At 63.2% G+C, this 17,946-nt stretch overlaps 1 protein-coding gene across 3 annotated transcripts; it reads left to right on the plus strand.

Moving 5' to 3' along the window:
- Positions 1–1,176: 1,176 nt before the first annotated feature.
- On the plus strand, positions 1,177–17,451 carry FHOD1 (formin homology 2 domain containing 1). 3 transcript variants are annotated; one of them, XM_040570981.1, is made up of 21 exons: positions 1,178–1,413; positions 7,592–7,698; positions 7,780–7,844; positions 9,101–9,168; positions 9,258–9,363; positions 9,469–9,563; positions 9,939–10,050; positions 10,283–10,377; positions 10,466–10,609; positions 10,722–10,927; positions 11,009–11,119; positions 12,493–12,653; positions 12,893–13,764; positions 14,015–14,167; positions 14,349–14,531; positions 14,778–15,266; positions 15,343–15,533; positions 15,617–15,809; positions 15,896–16,055; positions 16,143–16,319; positions 17,056–17,451. In XM_040570981.1, exons 1-21 carry the CDS (start codon positions 1,243–1,245, stop codon positions 17,136–17,138), a joined length of 3,942 nt encoding a protein of 1,313 aa, XP_040426915.1. In that variant the 5' UTR covers positions 1,178–1,242; the 3' UTR covers positions 17,139–17,451. The 3 variants fall into 3 exon arrangements, with proteins under 3 accessions (XP_040426914.1, XP_040426915.1, XP_040426916.1); XM_040570982.1 differs by having other exon boundaries at positions 1,179–1,413; positions 14,778–14,897; positions 15,105–15,266; positions 15,896–16,319; XM_040570980.1 differs by having other exon boundaries at positions 1,177–1,413; positions 15,896–16,319.
- The last annotated feature ends 495 nt before the right edge of the window (positions 17,452–17,946 follow it).

A 17,946-nucleotide genomic window follows, 5' to 3' on the forward strand; every position in this document is an offset into this window, starting at 1 on the left:
GCTCCAGCAAGCTGCCTCAAATTGCCCGTCACCTTCCTTCCTGCTGCCAGAGCAGAGGGTGCAGCACTGCCGCCCACCCATGTCTCTGTCCTGGGTGAGGATATTCCCAGAACATCCTGGGGCACCCCGAGCATCGCTGCGCCGTCCGAACATCCCAAAGCACCCAGAGCATCACGGAGTACCCTGAGCATCCCTGCACAACCCGAGCATCTTGGGGCACCCTAAGAATCCCTGTGCACCTGTGCAGGCTGCCCATTGGCATCCACTGGGGCACCTGGAGCATCCCGGAACACTCAGAGCACCCTGGAACACCCCAAGTATCCGAGGTTTCCAGAGCATCCCAGAGCACCCTGAGCATCCTTGGGGGCACCCCGAGCATCCCGGGGTACCCCAAGCATCCCTGAACACCCCAAGCATCTTGGCACACCCGAAGCACCCCAGGGTATCCAGAGCATCCCTGTGCACCTTGAGCATCCTCTGGGGTATCCCGAACATCCCTGTGCATTCCGAGTATGCTCTGGGGTACCTGGAGCATCCCTGCGCACCTGGAGCATCCGCGAGCACCCTGAGCATCTCCTGGGGCAACCCGAGCATCCCGGAGCACCCTGAGCATCCCTGCACACCCCAAGCATCTTGGCACACCTGGAGCATCCCACAGTACCCAGAACATCCCTGTGCACCCAGAGAATCCCAGAGCACTCAGAGCATCCTGGGGAGCCCTGAGCATCCCTGTGCACTCTGAGCATCCTCTAGGGTACCCAGAGCATCCCTGTGCATCTGGAGCATCCCGGAGCACCCTGAGCATCTCCTGGGGCACCTCGAACATCCCAGAGCACCCGGAGCATCCCTGCACACCCCAAGGGTCTTGGCACACACAGAGCATCCCAGGGTACCCAGGGCGTCCCTGTGCACCCGGAGCATCCCAGAGCACCCTGAGCATCCTCTGGGACACCCCAAGCATCCCGGGGTACCCTGACCATCCCTGCACACCCCAAGCATCTTGGCACACCCGGAGCACCCCAGGGTACCCAGAGCATCCCCATGCACCCGGATCATGACGGCACGCTCCGCACGTCCCCGCGCACCCAGCAGAAACCCCTTACGATCCCTTCGTGCACCCGCGGAGGGCGCCCGAGCGCGGGGCGGTCCCCGTTAGCAGGGGCGGCCCCGGGGCGGTGCCGGGGTCGCTGCCTCCCCCCCCCGGAGCTGCGGGCGCGGGGCGGCGGCAGCGGCGGTGCCGCCATGGCGGAGGCGGCGGTGCAGTGCCGGGTCCAGTACCTGGAGGATGCCGACCCCTTCGGCTGCGGCAGCTTCCCGGAGCCGCGCCGAGCCCCGGTTTACGCCGTGGCGGAGGCGCTGGCCCTGGGCGCGCAGCTGCCCGCGCTGCACCGGCTGCTCGGAGCGCCGCTGCCGGTAAAGGGGGGGCGGCGGCGGAGAGCTGGGGGGGGTCCCGAGCGGAGCGGGGCTGCCGGGACCCTGCTGAGCATTCCCGGGCAGCGCTTCGTGGGTGGGGGGCCCGCGGGGCTGGGGGCTCCCCGGTGCCCGGTTGTTTTCGGGATCTGGAGAGGGGTCGGGAGGGGATGGAGGAGACGGCGGTTTGTGGCTGGGGGGCTCGGGAAAATGCGCGGAGAGAGCGCGCAAAGCCACGGCTCCATCCCTGCAAGGGGCAAGTGCTTCTGTGACTGTGTGTCCGTGTCCGTGCGTCCGTGGCCATGCGTCCATGCGGTACCATGGGGACGCGGCGGCTGCCTGGGGTGACCCGGGCGCAGGCGGTGCCACCACACGTCCACGAGCTGCTTGGAGAGAGCCCCGGGGCCCGCCGAAGCGGTGGCCCTCGCTCCCGCCTGAGTCACGGCGGAATTGGCGAGCCCCACCGGTGGGTGATGCCATTTCTCATCCGGCCCCTCGTGAGTCGTCTCGGAGGAAGTGGCTGCGCTTGTTCAGGCAGTTTCCCATCCGACAGCCACCCTGGCATGGCCCGGCAGCTGCCTTCGTGTGCCAGGGACGCGGGGTAGCGGCAGCACCGCTGCTGGGGAGCGCGCTCCCGTGCCACGCTGTAACGGAGCGGAGCTGAGCCTCCGGCCGCCAAACGCCGCGAGCAGGATCCGGGCGGCCTCGCTGCAGCACACGGAGCCGCAGGGCCACCGGCCCCCGTCCCACTGCTTTTGTTTGTACGGCGGGGCTGGAAAGCTGTGCGGAAACGCGTGCGCTCCATGAAACGTGCTGAGCGACTTCCTCTGGCGTGTCGTGGGCAGCGGAGGACACGGGCTCCGTGTGGAGGCCGGGAGGAGGCTGGAGCACGGCGCTGTGCCCTGCTGTGGGTCTTGGAGGTCTGAGGCTGGGCTGGCGTCCTGTCCCCAACATGATCCAGGCTAGGAGAGAGGGAACGGGGAACCTGGAGCCTCCTCTCCCTGGGGACCTTCCCACCCGGGAGTCTTCTGTTAGCGTGATGCTTTCAGAGCATCCTCTACGGTCACCTCCTGCTGGGGACAGGCTGGTTTTCTGCCTTCTGAACACGGCCCCGTGGGCATGGAACCTGGCAGCACCTCACTGATGGCCGAGCATCTCCCTCCTGCAGCCTGTGGCACCTCAGGAGCAAAGGCAGGGGAGGCAGGGACATGGGCAGGAGGGGGCGATGGGAAGGGGGTTGCTCTGAGCCCTTTCCCTGAGCCAAACAAGCTCCTTTCATCCCCACTTTCATTTTTCTTGGAGCAGAGCAGCAGCATCTCATGTTGTCACCATCATGGGATTTTTAGGCGGTGACTAAACGGAGTCTGTTTGGGAACAAACAGCCCGAGACATGACGAATGGAGCGAACTCAAATTTCAGGCATGCGTCCTCCTCCCCGGGCAGGAGCTGCCTGTAACGGGATCGCGGTCCCGGGGTGCCACCGCGGGCACGGGGATGCTTGCTGGGGCTCGCGCGTGCCGGTGCCTCCACCGCCAGCCTCCTGCCCTGCAGAGCGTGGCTGCTCTCCCATCCCACGGGCTGGGTCCAAATCAGGAGCTGGCACCCCGGGGCAGCCTTATCCTGGCACGATATCTCCCATCGTTCGGACGTGCCCGCCATGCCAGGTGCTGCTCTCTGCTCCATTACTCACTGCGCTAAAATTAGTAAATGAGCAGACAGGTTTTTTTTATTATTTTTTTTTCCCCCTATAAATCTGCTATAAAAGCTCAGCTGGGGATGCCGCTCAGCAGCACACTCCCGGGGAGACCAGGAGGGAGCAGGGCCGGGTCCCTGCGCATCCTCGGAGAACCGAGCAGTCTCCTCGGGACAACCTGCCCCAGGGACCCATCAGATCCCATGCAGGATTTGTTCTCCCTGCCTTTTGCTGGGGCAGATGGTTTCTCGCACTGGCATCTCTGCGTGTCCCTGCCGAACAGCCCGTCCTGCCCTGTGACACCCTCGGCGCTTCCTCTCCCTGCAGCTGATGACTTTTTCATGTTTTCCGGAAAGCATGTTTGTGCCTGAAATACCTTCCCGCTTTGTTTTCCCCGGCCGTATTGTTCTGCCTCGAGCTGATGCTATCTCGTCTTCGCTTCCAGCAGTTCTGCAGCTCCGCTGGGTGATGCTCCCTCTGGGTGCGGGTGTGTTTTTTAAACCCCTCCAAGTGTTTTTCTGCAAAACCCATGTTTTCTACAACAGCGTGTGACCGCTGTAACGGAGATCCCTTTGCAAACCAGCCTGCTGGGCACAGCCAGAGCGGCGCTGGGTCTGCAGAACCGGATTGCAGAGGGTGGCAGCGAGGCCGTCTCTGTGCCACCGCTGCCCCTGGGAGCTGCCTTGGCGAGGTGTCCCCTCACTCTCTAGAGGCCACCGTGCTCCCTTTACCCGTGCCCCACACCAGCACTGTCTCATCCCCCAGTCCAGGGATTTTCCAAACTGTTATGAAACCAAACTGTCCGGAGCCACGCTATCCCACTCCTTGCCAGGAAACCTGCAGAAGAGCAAAAAACTGCTGCGTCAGCACAATAGGTTGTGGTTGGAGTGCCCAGAGCTCTGGATTTTGGTGGATTTTGGGGGTTATTGAGCCACGGGTGCCTCTGGTAGTGGTGAGAAGCAGGAGCTCAGGCCTGGGTGGAGAGGGCAGCGCATGAGCAAGCGTGCAGTTCTGGGCCAGCTTGGGGCTGAGTGACCTCCAGAGCCCTCCTGCTTTATTTTTTTTTTCCTGCCCTTATGGGCAGTGCTCCCATCCATGTGCTGCCATCCGTCAGGCAGGAAAGGGTAGGAGGCAGCAACTGAGCGCCCTGGTGACAGACACCCCCACCAGCCCCAGAGCGAACCCAGGTACCCGAAGCATGGTGCGTGCCCTTGGCTGCGTGGTGGGGCTGCTCCTGCGCGGGGAGAGCTGCCCACGGCCCTGTCCACCTCCTCCGCCATCACCTCCGGGTGCGAGAAGAGTTTAGAAGAGAAGCTGCAGACATTTTCAGACATTGTAGCGTGTGTTTGGAGAGCGAGCTGTGCTGGGTCTGCTGGCACAAGAGATTTGCCTGAGTTTGAAGTGCACAGAGGTGGCAGCCCCAGGCGTGGGGGGCAGAGCGGTGCTGATTGAAGGATGCCGCGCGCTGCGGGTGCTGCAGACGTTGCTACAGCTGCTGCCAGGTCCTGCTTCATGCTGTGTAAAATTCATCCTGAGCTTTGTGTTCAACTACTGCCTTGAGTCTGAGCCTCAGCTGGAACAAACAATGCCGGTTTCAGCAAATTCCCCTTCCCAGAAGAGCTGTGTGGGGCGCCCCGTGGCATGGCTCTCTCCAGTTCGCAATCCGGGCGTTGCGCTGGCTCTGCCCCAACACCAGCCTCTGGCAGGGGTTTTAAAGCATCTTTAGCTTTCTGCTTACCCAGCTGGGGCTGGTTTGGGTTCTGGGTCCGTCCCGAGGCCAGCACAAGGAGGCGAGGACCATGCCCACGTCGCATGTTTCCACCAAAGAGTTTCTTTAAATATGCTCTCTTAGAGCCGCCCAGAGCGTTACGCAGCTCAACAAAGTTGGGAAATTGTGGTTGCCAAAAAGAAGAAAGTGTTAGAGATGGGGGGAAGTGTTTCTGCAGCTGGCAGATAAGGAGGATGCCGTGTCCTCCTGCAGCCCAGGGGAGGCCAAGGGCGATGCTCCAGCTTGCATATAGATTTTTGGGGAGCTGCTGCTCACACAGGGTAGGAGCTCAGGACAGGTTGCACCTCTGAGCAGCACCAGGCTGCTGCACCCAGGGTGGGTTGTCTGGGTCCCAAGCATGACGGATGCTCCCCCATCAGCTACATCAAACCTGGGGAGCTTCCCTGAGTTAACGATATGCCTGCTGGCCCTGCGGACATCCCTTTCACTCGTGCAAGGCTCTGCTGGGACAAGTCCTGGTCCAGCTGGGTGGCATGGGGCTCTCCTCGGGGATGCTTCTCCAGCACGTGGCTTGGAGCAGCCTGCAGCTCCGTGTGGGACGCCTCTGCTTGGACGAGTGGTGTGGGTCAGCAGAGAGAAACTCAGCTCGTTCTGGCAAAGGCTGGTACAGCAAGGATGGTTTTAGATGTGTCCGTTTGTCTCCCTTGGCTATGGAGACCTCCAGACATGCTCACCGGTGGGGGCACCTCCATCACAGCCCCATGGTTTGGAGAGGGCAGTCCTGCTCCAGCAAAGCCAGCTTTCAACAGGAGGTCGTTTGCTGGCTGTGCGTGTCCTCGCTGAGCTTTGAAGCTCACAGTCAGGGAGATCCCGTGTGTTTCCACCTTCTCCAGCGTTCAATTTGGAGCTGTTGGGGTGGCACTGAGCTTTCAATGCATGCAGGAGACCTCTCCAGGCTGCTGAGAGCCGTGCTGCTGTGCAGGGTCCTTGTCCCTTCTAGGGACGGGCACCAGCACCAGCTTCGTGGTCCCAGCAGGTCCCCAAACCGCTCTGCCTGCTGCCTGGAGGACGCCAGCAGCGCTATGGGAGCTGCGTGCTGGAGGTGTGAGCGTGGGATGCTCTCCTCCTCCCCCCTGCTCCGCTTTGTCCCCGGGCTCTCTGCGGCCCCGCGCTGTTTTAAAACACTTTCCCATGCTGGAGGCAGACAGATCAAAGCTTCCTCGTGACACCAGGGCTCAGAACAGGGACACAACCCTGCACTGGGAGCTGTTGTCACCCTGTGGCCCCACCGTGCTGTCCCCAGCAGCGTGACCGCAAGGCTCGGATCTTTTAAAACCTTGTCCGAGGGTGCAGGAGCAAGCCCAGCCATGAGGTCCAGCATGGAAATGCCAAGCTGGGAGGCTTGGCAGGGCATCCCTGGCATGAGATGGCCTGTCCCTGTCCCCATCCCCATCCCCAGGGGATGGCATTTGCTGGGCAGGAGCATCCCTTGGGCTCAGAGCATCCCTCGTGGGGAGCACGGCCAAGCTCACACGGGAAGTGCACGGCCGCCAGCTGGGACATGTCACCGGCCCCGATAGGAGCTGTGGATGTTATCTCCGGCTTGCAGGGCTCTGGCAACCGAGCAGAGGCAATTTTTTTCCTTTGGGAGCTGCTTTTTGCTGTGTTTGATTGCACCCGGGTGCTGGTTCATCCTGCTGTGCCTGGGAGGGTGCAGAGAAGCCCAGGAGAAGCCTCGGAGCAGGATTCGAAGCCTTTCCCCTGCAAGCAAGCCCTTAGATGGTGTTTGCTTGTGTTGCCATGGCCAGGTGGAGTGGGATGCAAACAACGCAACGACTGCGTCTAACCCGACAGAGCTGCCCTGCCAAATTGCCACTTTTCTGGAGGCTTGGTCAGACGCCAGGCTGTTATTCCAACACATGTGGCACGGTGCTGTCCTGACTTCTGGTTTTGAAGCCGTGCTGGCGGCAAAGTCAGATGTGCAAAGGTTTGCGCAGGCTTGTGACTCAACGGAGAGCAAGCACAGGGCGACGCAGGGGCCGGATCCAGAGCTGGTGGTGCTCTGCCAGCCTGCTCCAGCGCGTCGCCAGCTCTCCCAGCCCTTGGGAAGCAGCGGGGACGCCAGTGGAGCCGTGACCATTAATAACAGGGATTTATCCCTGCTGTAGCGAGGGATGGGGGATGGCACAGCAGGCATGCCAGGACACGGAGGATGCATTAGCAGCAGGAGCAATGTTAGGAGCAGGAGCAGTGCTGGGTTTGATGCTTCCCCGCCCCGCCACGTGGCCGGGTGCGGGGCTGAGTCATACGGGGCAGGTCAGGCACCCACAGCCACTGGGAAACCCATGCAGGGCTTGCTGTGTTTGTGTGCTGCTGCGGGGGTGAGGGAGGAAACCAGCCCTGCCCCGACTGCTCCCCTCTGCGGGACATGCTGGCAGCGTCAGGCTGGGTCCCCCGCCCCAGGGACAGTCGATGGCACGGGTGCCACCCTTGCCCTGTGTTTTTTCCTGGTGTGGGCTTCGTGTTTCCCCCCCAGGTCCGATGCTGGTCCCCTGGGCTTTCCCTGCAGCGTGGTGGGAGGGAGGACACGTCCCCGTGGGGATGGCGCTGCGGGGGGGACGAGGTAGTGTCACCTGCAGTCCTGCAGGACCAGCTTGGGGACGTGGGTTTATGCAGCCGGGAGGAACATCGCTGTCACCGGTGGGGACACGAGGTGGGCACGGTGGCTCGTGTCTCATCCCGGCTGTCTGCGTCCCCAGCTGGAGGACTGCACACTGCAGGTCTCCCCATCCGGCCACTACCTGGACCTCGACCTGTCCCTGCTGGAGCAGAAGGATGACCTGGAGGGTTTCTACGAGGAGGTCAGGTGAGGCACACAGGGCACTGGGGGCACGGGGACGCCGCGTGAGCAAGCACCGGCGCTCACCCTCCTTCCCCCTCGCCCCAGGAAGGGCCGGCGGCCGACGCTGATCCTGCGCACCCAGCTCTCCGTCCGCGTCCACGCCATCATTGGTGAGCCGGGCTGGGTGGTGGTGGCCATGGTGGTGGCCTTGTGGTGCCACGAGGCTGCCGGGGTCCTCCCCCCCCGTGCAGGTCGGGGCTTCTGCTTCTCAGGCTGGGAACGCATCGCGCGCTGCGGGTATTTTGGGTCATCCAGGCAAGACCTAAATATAGCCGTGGAGAATGCAAACAAACGGCTTACACGGGGACAAGAGCGCTCGGACAGCTCGAGTCTTTCCATCCGGAGCAGGGGGAAAAGCCAGCACGGAGCGGAGTAGTGCCGGGAGGGGAGGGCAGGGACCGGGGCTGGGGTCGGGGTCACGCTCCCCGCTCGCGGTTCCCAGGCTCCGGGCTGCTCCGTGCCCCGGCCCCGTCGGCCCGGCAGCGCGGCTGGGAGGATGCCGGGAGCTGGGGTTTGGCAGAGCGCTCGTCGGCCTGGCTGGGAAGCAGCGTGGGCAGCTGGCCTGGGGCTCGTTACAGCTCCGAACCTGACCCGGGGAACTTGGGATGCTCGGATAATACAATTTGGAGTTCAGAGCGGGCAAGCGAGAGGAAACCAGAAGCACGGCTATTTTTAAAGAAGTAATAAATAGAAAAGCAGTGAAACAGAGAAAAATGGATTTGGTGAGCTGTGGGCCTCCTTTGAGGGCTGTCAGCCGTGGGACAGGGACAAAGAGGGGTGGCAGAGCGGGTGTAATGGCACCCAGTGCCCCATGGTGGGTGATCCCAGCAGGGTGAGATGCTTCCTGAGATGCCCCCAAACCTCACGAAGGGTCAGCACTGCCCTGGGGCTGCTGCTCCCACACGGTGGGGAGGAATGGCTAAAAGTGGCTCTGCCTTCTGCCTGTGTTCCTGTTTCGGTTCTGCGCAGGAAACCAGAGGGGATATTTATGTCTATGCAGAAAAATTTTAAAAAAAAAAAAAAAGGAAAGAAAATAGGAAGGTGGCAGTGCTGAAATAAGCAGCTGTGGGGGAGCTGCTGCTGTTCCACCCTTGTGTGGCCACGTGCCCCAGAGAATCGGTGCTGGCACTGGGAGCATTTCGGAGCTCCTGGCCAGGCCATCACTTCACATCTCCCGTTTCACAGAATCATAGAAACACCCAGGTTGGAAAAGGCCTTCAGGATCACTAAGTCCAACCACTTGACCTTCCGAGTCCCACCACTAAACCATGTCCCTTAGTGCCACGTCCACACGTCTTTGAAACACGTCAGGGATGGGGACACCACCACTGCCCCGGGCAGCCTGTTCCAACCCTTTTCCTTGCAGAGAAGCTGTACAACTCGCAGGGGCCGGAGCTGCGGCGTTCCCTCTTCTCCCTCAAGCAGCTCTTCCAGGTAGGTGGCCCTGGGTCCGTGTCCCCAGCCAGGGGCTGGCTGTGTCCCCACCACGTGCGCTGGGACAACGCCTGGGCTTCTCCCCGCAGGAGGACAAGGACCTGGTGCCCGAGTTTGTGAACCTGGATGGGCTGACGTGCCTGATCAAAGTGGGGGCAGAGGCTGATCAGAACTACCAGAACTACATCCTCCGTGGTTGGTACTTGGTCCAGGGGGTGGTGGAAGGCTGGGGGTGTCCCTCTTGCAGGGTGGAGAAGGCTCTGCTCAGGGTGGCCACCATCCCGTGACCTTGCCTTGCAGCCCTGAGCCAGATCATGCTATTCATGGACGGGATGCAGGGTGTCATCAACCACAACGAGACCGTCCAGTGGTTGTACACGCTGTCGGGAAGCCTGGTAAGCAGCAGTGACCCCTCTCTGTGGCTGTCCCCATGTGCTGTCCCTTGGGGGGTTCACCCCACACCTCGCCTTTGGAATGGGCTTGGTGCCTTCCTACCCTCAGGCTCATTGGGTGCTGCTCACAGAAGTCACCCAGAGTCCCCAGACAAATGTGACCATGCTCCTGGGCACAGAGGTTGAACATAAGAGGGGGGTCCCACCCCAGGCCCCTTCTCAGTGCCCATAGGACATCAGGATCCCAGCTGTAGGACCCTGGCCCCACAGCACCGTGACCTGTCCCCAGAGTTGCTGGTGAAGCCACCAGCCCTGGGGCACGGGCACAGCCACCCCGTGCTGGCAGCGCCCTGCCACGGCCGCTGTCCCTCGTCCCAGTTCCGCCTGGTGGTAAAGATGGCGCTGAAGCTGCTGCTGGTGTTCGTGGAGTACACGGAGCCCAACGCCCTGCTCCTCATCCGTGCCGTCAACGCTGTGGACCAGGCGAGAGGTGAGTGCAGCCCCAGCTGCCAGCGAGATTCGTGCTTGGGGATGGTTCGACACAGAGGACACGTTGTCTGTCCCACGCCAACCCCCTGTGTGATGGCCATGGCCCATGGGAGCCCACCAAGAGCCCCCAGCAGGGATGGGGATGGGGGGAGATACTGGGGATGCAGCGTGCTGTGTCCCAAACCTGCCCCAGCTGCAGCCCTGGTGTCACCTGCACCCGTCGCTTGTCCCAGGCGTGTGTCCATGGTCCAACCTGATGGCCATCCTGCAGCAGCGCAATGGGGCCGACACGGAGCTGCTGGTGTTCGCAATGACCCTCATCAACAAGGTCAGCGCCGGGGGTGGCCATGCCGTGCCGTGGGGCCACCCTGTCCCCATCGCACCCGTCCCAGCCCTGTCCCTCTGTTCCTGGCCAGACGCTGGCTGCCCTCCCGGACCAGGACTCCTTCTACGACGTGACGGACTGCCTGGAGCAGCAGGGCATGGAGAGGGTGGTGCAGCAGTACCTGAGCAGCAAGGGCACCGACCTCGACCTCAAGCAGCAGTTCGTGCTCTACGAAGTGAGCGGGGCACCCTGGGGCGATGTCCACGTCCATCTCCCTGGGGAGGGTGGGTGTGTGGGGTGGGAGCAGTGCCCAGGGGGCTCACTGGGCATCCCCGTCCCCCCTGCAGAGCGCTCTCAAGCTGGAGGACGGGGTGGAGGAGCCGTCGCCGGGTGGGCGCAAGGAGAGGAGGAAGACAGACGAGGGCCGGCGCGGGTGGCGTGCTCATGGCAGCTGTGCCGAGCCCAGCCCCGACCCCCAGCCTGTGCTGGGGAGCCCCAGCACCCCAAAGGAGCCCCCCGTTGAGGATAGCCCTGAGCCGAGCATCCCAGCAGAGTAAGTATGGGATGTGAGGATACCGGGATGCAGCATGGGGGGTCCCCCCCAGGTCTCCATCAGTGCCACCTCTTTCTCCAGGCCATGCCCAAAGAGCACCTACAACAGCACGTCCAGCCTGCGGCTGTCTCTGCCGTGCACCTCGCCCGAGAAGGAGCAGTCCCCAGGCCCCGGCGAGAGGAGCGTGTACAAGTAAGCAGCCAGGTGGGGATGGTGCCCTGGGGCTGAAGGCGAGGAGGGTCCCACCACCATGTCGTTGCTGGGGTACACCCGTCCCAAGGGAGCACTGGGGATGCAACGAGGTCTAGGCAGGCATCGGGGCCGGCAAGATGCACAAGCCAGGAGAGGACAGTCCGAGGTGGTCCAGCCAGGGCTTTCACAGCATCATTTGGCCCCACTGGGGCACACACGCCTCTTCTCCAGCTCCATCTCTTCCCCCCTGCTCCTCTTCTCTGGCCATGCTGATTCTCTCCTCTGCCCACTCTTTCTATCTTTCCTTTTGCAGGCTGCACCAACCTGCCCCTGTCTGGTAAGTGCCCAGGCTTTGCACGCGTGTGATGCCTCCCGGTGCACCCCACTTGCTGTTCCCAGCCCTTGCATCTCCTCTGCTTGTGTCCTGGCTGGATGGCTGGGACCCCCATGCCACCGGGGTCCCACTTGGGGTGGCAGTGCCCTCCAAACCCCGTTAATGGTGCTCCTTGGTGGTGCAGCCCTGGAGCTGGCATCGTCCACAAGAACCTTCCTGGTGGCTCTGATGATGGGGACGGTGCCCCCACGTCGCCAACACCATGCAGAACCCAGGCAAGGGGAGTTCTTGATGGGGGTCCCCAGGCCATGCCTTGGGGCTGGGGGGTGGGTGCAGGAGACCCCCGTTAGCAGGGGCTAACCCCTGTTTTCCCTCAGGCGGGAGGATGCCCCCTCCTTGCATGGGGACAAGCCTATTCTGAGGAGGTTTGAGTAAGTAGAGGCATGCGTGTGTCTCCAGGCATGCGCTTACTCAGGCCAGAGGTATCTGGCCTTGGAGGGCCGAGGAGCAGGAGGAGGATCCTCGTGTGTCCCAGCTCCACCGTGGTGCCCTCCTGGGAGCTCAGTCTCGCAGCTTGGGGGTCGTGGTGAACACCAGCTTGGGGCCAAAGAGTGATGGTGGCAGAGGTGGTGGTGGAGTCTCCATCCTTGGAGATGCTCAGAAGCCACCTGGGCATGGTCCTGGGCAACCTGCTCTGGGTGGCCCTGCTGGAGCAGGGGTTGGGCCAGGCGACCTCCAGAGGTCCCTGCCAGCCTCACCCATTACATGGCCATGCTTCCCCTGCCTTCGGCTCCTGGTGGGCTGTGGCATCCCTGTCCCCCCGTCCCCAAGCCATGGTGGCATTACCCATCTCTCTGAAGGGCTTGGAGGCAGCTGGGGACATGGATGGACCCTGCTGTGGTGCGGCTGGTGCCGGGGGTTTTGGTGCAGGACCCGGCCCGCGTGGTGCTTGCTGTGTGGTGCCATGTGGTGTGGTTTGCCCATCCCCACCTCCCCTGCCCCCTGGTGCCCCCAGCTGATGGCTGCCCCTGTCTCGCAGAGCTCGCTTCCTGGAGAACCTGGCTGCTGCCCAGAAGGAGAAGATCTCCGCCATGGCCAAGGGACGGCTCGACATCCTCAGTGATGTTGCTCCGGAGCATCTCGTCGCTTGGGATGGGGACAGCGGCACCCCTGAGCCCGGGACGGAGCCACCCAGCATGAGTATGTGCAGGAATGGGGTTGGAGCATGTCCCCTCTGGGCCCACCAGGATCCAGGAGTGGGTGGCAGTGGTCCCTCTGGCCCATCATGCTGGGCGCCATGGAGGCGCTGGCGCCATCCCACTCCAAATACCAGTGTCCGAGCGTGCTCCCACCAGGGAAAGTTCCCCAAACTCGACGTGCGGCCCAGCAGCACCCTCCTGTTGGGCGGGCTGTCTCACCCCCTCCCCATCTCCCTGCAGGGTCCCACGCAGGCCGGCAGGACACCACCGACTCCTGCAGCGCCATCTCCTCCGATACCAAGTTCATGCTGGACATGCTCTACGCTAAGGGCTCCTCGGAGCTGGGGAGGCAGAAGGTCTTCCCCGAGGGGCTGTCGTCCTCCCCCTACCAGGGTGAGGACGAGACGGGCACCAGGCAGGGCTGCGCTGAGGGACGCGGTGGTCGGGAGCAGGAGAGCACCTGGCTCCATGGCAGGGCTCCGGACGGGCCGGTGGCCAGCGCCCACGCTAAGCTGGCACGTGCCACGTCCAACATCGACGCTGAGACCCACACGCAGAAGCTGGAGAAAACCATGATGATGCCCATCAAGAAGGACACGGAGCTATCGTGGGAGCACCTTCAGGCCAGCCCCGTGCAGCTGAAGATCAAGGACCTGGACTTCACTGACCTGGGGGAGGAGGAAGACTTTGACATCTTGGACACGGGGCCCATAGCCAATGGCTCCTTCCTTCCTCCCGGCATCCAGGCAGCGAGCGCTGGAGTTCTCATGGTTCCCCCTCCACCTCCCATGGACCCTGGCTGTCCACCACCTCCCCCTCCACCTCCTATGGTCCCTGGCTGCCCGCCACCTCCCCCTCCACCTCCTATGGTCCCCGGCTGCCCACCCCCTCCAGGGCTTCCAGGCCCTTCGGCCACTGATGGCCCTTCCCAAGCCAAGAAGAAGAGGACAGTGAAGCTCTTCTGGAAGGAGCTGAAGCAGCTAGATGGCTCTGTGGGGCCGGGCAGGTTTGGGCAGGCGACGCTGTGGGCGTCCCTGCAAAGCGTTGAGGTCAACACTGCCAAACTGGAGCATCTCTTCGAGTCCCGGGCGAAGGAGGTGCCGGCTTCCAAGGTACCAGCAAGCTGGCACCATCAGCTGGGGGAGCTTTGGGGGGCTGTTGGTTCATGTGGGTCCCCTGGGCATGCACCATCACCCTGACCCTGTGCTGACAGGCACCCACAGCCCCGAGGCTCAGCGGGGAGGTTGGGGCAGGGCGGATGGTCAGTGCATGGGTTTGCTTAGCTCCGGCTCATGTCCATGGTGCTCTCATGAAGGTGAGCCCTCTGCCTGGCTGCCAGCCTCCGCCCTGTCCTCCCTGCAGAAAGCTACCGATGGGAAGAAGGTGGTGGTGGTGCTGGACCCCAAGAGGAGCAACGCCATCAACATCGGCCTCACGGTGCTGCCACCCGTCCACATCATCAAGACGGCCGTGCTCAACTTCGATGAGTTTGCGGTCAATAAGGAAGGGATCGAGGTGAGAAGCTGGGCCCCAGCAGGGTCCTCGTGTGGGTCCTTTCCCCTGTCCAGGAGGTCTCCATGCCCGTGCTGGCAGTGTGGCACAATGTAGATGGCCTTGGGGTGACACGTCACATCTCCCACCAGCATGGGGAGCGGTGATGTGGCTGGAGTCTGATGTATCCCCTCGCCTGCTTTAGAAAATCCTGACCATGGTCCCAACTGAGGAGGAGAAGCAGAAGATCCAGGAGGCCCAGCTGGCTAACCCTGATGTGCCCTTGGGCTCTGCGGAGCAGTTCCTGCTCTCCCTGTCCTCCATCAGCGACCTCACGGCCAGGCTCCAGCTCTGGGCCTTCAAGCTGGACTACGAGAGCCTGGAGCAGGTACGGGGCCACCTACCCCATCCCCCCTCACCACTGCCGGCCCTAGCGGGGTCCCTGGGATGAGCCACGTGTGTTCCTGGTGGGACGTGGCCATGTCTGAGTACGGGAGGTGTCCTTCTGGTTGGGGACAGGCTGCAGGTCCCTAAGGCAAGCATGGGGCGGTTGTGCTCATGTTTGAGGGCAAATGCTGAAGCCCCTGAGGGAGGTGACACCCAAGGGGTCTGACCTGCCCCCATCCTCATCCAGGAGATAGCAGAGCCGCTGTTTGATCTGAAAGTGGGCATGGAGCAGCTGGCCAAAAATCACACCTTCAAGTGCATCCTGGCCACACTGCTGGCCATGGGCAACTTCTTGAATGGCTCCCAGGTGAGGAACGGGGTGCGGGGCGATGCAGCCAGTCATGGGTGCTGCAAGGATGATGAGACTGACCATGGCATGTGGGTACCCGAGAGGGACCATGTGAGGCTTGGGAAGGTGCCTGAGGCTGGGTGGTGTGGATGCTGGTGGTGGTCCATGTGGTCTGCTGGAGGATGGGAGGGTGGAGGGGCCCTGCTGAGTCTGTTGGGGTTTCAGAGCAGAGGCTTTGAACTGGGCTATCTGGAGAAGGTCTCGGAAGTGAAGGACACGGTGCACCGGCAGTCCCTGCTCCACCACCTCTGCCAGATGGTGGTGGAGAAGTTCCCAGAAACCACGGACCTCTACTCGGAGATCGCCTCCATCACGCGCTCCGCCAAGGTGAGGCTAGGCCCAGAGCCCACACCTCCACCCCACCACCAACACCACCCCGAGGGCTGACATCTCCCTCCTCCAGGTCGACTTTGATGAGCTGGCCAACAGCGTGGTGCAGCTGGAGCGGCGCTGCCGGGCCTCCTGGGACAACCTGAAGGTGATCGCCAAGCACGAGACCAAGCCGGTGCTGAAGAGCAAGCTGACGGACTTCCTCAAGGACAGCACGCAACGCATCGTCGTCTTGAAGGTGGTCCACAGGCGCGTCCTCAACAGGTGGGCGGCTCTCCGCGAGCAGACCCCCAGCCCTGTGGTCCACCCGTGGTGGGAAGGACCTGCGGTGACCAGCGTCCCTGCAGGTTTCACTCCTTCCTGCTGTACCTGGGGTACCCAGCCAGCGCCGTGCGGGACGTGAAGGTGATGCCCATCTGCAAGCTGCTGCGGGAGTTCGCCCTGGAGTACCGCACCTGCCGGGAGCGCGTCCTGCAGCAGCAGAAGAAGCGCGCCGCCCACCGGGAGCGCAACAAGACCCGCGGGCGGCTCATCACTGAGGTACGGGGCCGCACTGCTGGCCGCGTCCCCCCAGCGCCCCAAGGGCCGCCCCATGTCCCCAACGGCCGCCTCTCGCCCACCTGCAGACCGAGAAGTTCTCCGGCATCGCCGAGGCCACCGCACCGCCTGCTGTGGTGTCGGCCAGCCCCGAGCAGGAGGAGCAGGCGGAGGTGGGCCATGAGAGCATGAAGAGCGTCCTGAGCTTGCCCACGGATGTCCCTGCCCGACGCAGCCGGGCCAGCCGGGGTAGGAGCGGGCTGGGGACAGGACAGCAGAGTGGGGCAGCCCATGGGGACACCCGGCTGGTGCCAGCATCCTCATACCCCCACACAGGGACAGGGCACATCACCCCAAGCCAAGGCTCCCCGGCCCAGGAGGACGTCCCCAGCTCACCTGATGACGCCTCAGACGAGATCATGGACCGCCTGGTGAAGTCGGTGACGCAGAGTGCCAACCCCCGGCCCTGCGCCAACAAGGAGCGCAGGAGGTCCCGCGGCAACAGGAAGTCCCGTGAGTCCCTGTTGTCACTGTCCCCACGCCCTGTCCCACCTCTCTGTCCTTGCCGCCCTGCGCTGTCCCCTCTCTGTCCCCATGCTCTGTCCCTGTACTCTCCCAACCCCATGTCCCAGCCCAGATGCTCTTTCCCATCTGTGCGTCTCCATCCCCATGCCCTGTCCCATCTCTGTCCCCTTGCTCTGTCCCCATACTCTTTCCCATCTGTGTCCCCGTCCCATCTTAGTGTCCCTGGCCCCATGCTCTGTCCTTGCACTCTGCCATGTCTGTGTCCTTGCCCAGATGCCTTGTCCCATCTCTGCATCCCTGTCCCGATGTCTGCGTCCCGTGCTCTGCCTCTGTCCCTGTACCTTGTCCCATCTCTTGGTCCATCTAGTCTGTCCCCTCTGTGTCCTGTCCTGTTTCTGCGTCCCTGTCCCCTCGCTGCCCTATGCTCTGACCCTGCCCCATGCCCTGTCCCATTGCTGTCCCCATGCCCTGTCCCTGTACTTTTTCCCATCCTTGTGTCCCACTCCCATCTCTGTGTCCCTGTCCCCACACCACCCCATACCCTGTCCCTGTCCCCATGCCCTGCCTCCATCCCCACTGACTGCTCTGGAGCCCACACAGCCCCAGCCACAGGGCACAGGACCTACCCTGGCACCTAAGCATGTCACCGGGACCCCTCATCCCCCACCCCAGGGCCACCTCCCCAGCACACGGGGCCCCAGCAGCCGCTCTCCTCTCCCCGCAGTGCGACGGACGCTGAAGAGCGGGCTGAGCGAGGACTTGGTGCAGGCGCTGGGCCTGGGGCGGGCGCCGGGCATGGAGGTGTGACCTGACCGCCCCTGCAACCCGGGGGGGCCCTGCCACCCGCACCCCGCAGTGAAGGACGTGGGAAGGCCACTGGCACGCTCAGCACCCTTGGTCTGGCGTCCGGCTCCAGAACAGGATGGGAGTGATGCCGTGAGGCTGCTCCGTGGGGGCCAGGATGGAGGACGGGGAGAGTGTGAGTCGTGGAGGGGTCCGAGCAGTACGAGGGGACAGGGCCCCGGCCCCAGCCCCAGCCCCAGCCCCAGCCCCGGCGTGGACCCCCTCTGGGAACTGGGATGGCCAGCGGCCGCTGTGGCAATAAAGTGTTGTGACGTGTGCTGGTGGCGTTGTTCCTTGTCCCTGCTCCTGGACTGGGGTGCTGGAGGATCTCGGGGCTGGGGCGATGCTCCCCGCAGCAGCCCTGGGGCAGCCAGCACCCCGGCGCTGAGCAGGGTGGGCTTGGGCTGTGGAGATGGAGCCCTTGCAGACCCCCACTCAGGAGGGCAGGGACCCCACAGCTCACAGGCTGGGGACTGTGTGATCCCCCCCCTACTGGGACACCCAGGGGACCCTGCCAGAAAGAGGACTGCTGCCAGTGCCGGGCCAGGCTCAAGGCTGCACGCTCAAGGGCAGGATGGAGCACAAGGCCACGGCATGGTAAATACAGACTGGGCAGCGCTGCAACGCCCTGATCCAAACCTCACCTCTCCCTTGTAGCCCTCTCCTGGGGTATTTTTGGTGGACCAGGCCCTGGGCATGGGACGTGTACTTGTCCCTGCCAGCCTGGCTGTGGCACCATCTCCGTGCACTTGGCAGAGACAGGCCAGCTTTG

This window comes from Cygnus olor, chromosome 12 (assembly GCF_009769625.2).
Source record: "Cygnus olor isolate bCygOlo1 chromosome 12, bCygOlo1.pri.v2, whole genome shotgun sequence".
Classification (NCBI taxonomy): Eukaryota; Metazoa; Chordata; class Aves; order Anseriformes; family Anatidae; genus Cygnus; species Cygnus olor.

Bases quoted from the DNA above. Each gene is read 5' to 3' on its own strand.
- FHOD1 (XM_040570980.1), top strand. From the start codon at position 1,243: ATGGCGGAGGCGGCGGTGCAGTGCCGGGTCCAGTACCTGGAGGATGCC. The intron at 14,168-14,348 runs GTGAGAAGCTGG...CGCCTGCTTTAG, and splicing joins TCAATAAGGAAGGGATCGAG to AAAATCCTGACCATGGTCCC. The intron at 14,532-14,777 runs GTACGGGGCCAC...ATCCTCATCCAG, and splicing joins ACTACGAGAGCCTGGAGCAG to GAGATAGCAGAGCCGCTGTT.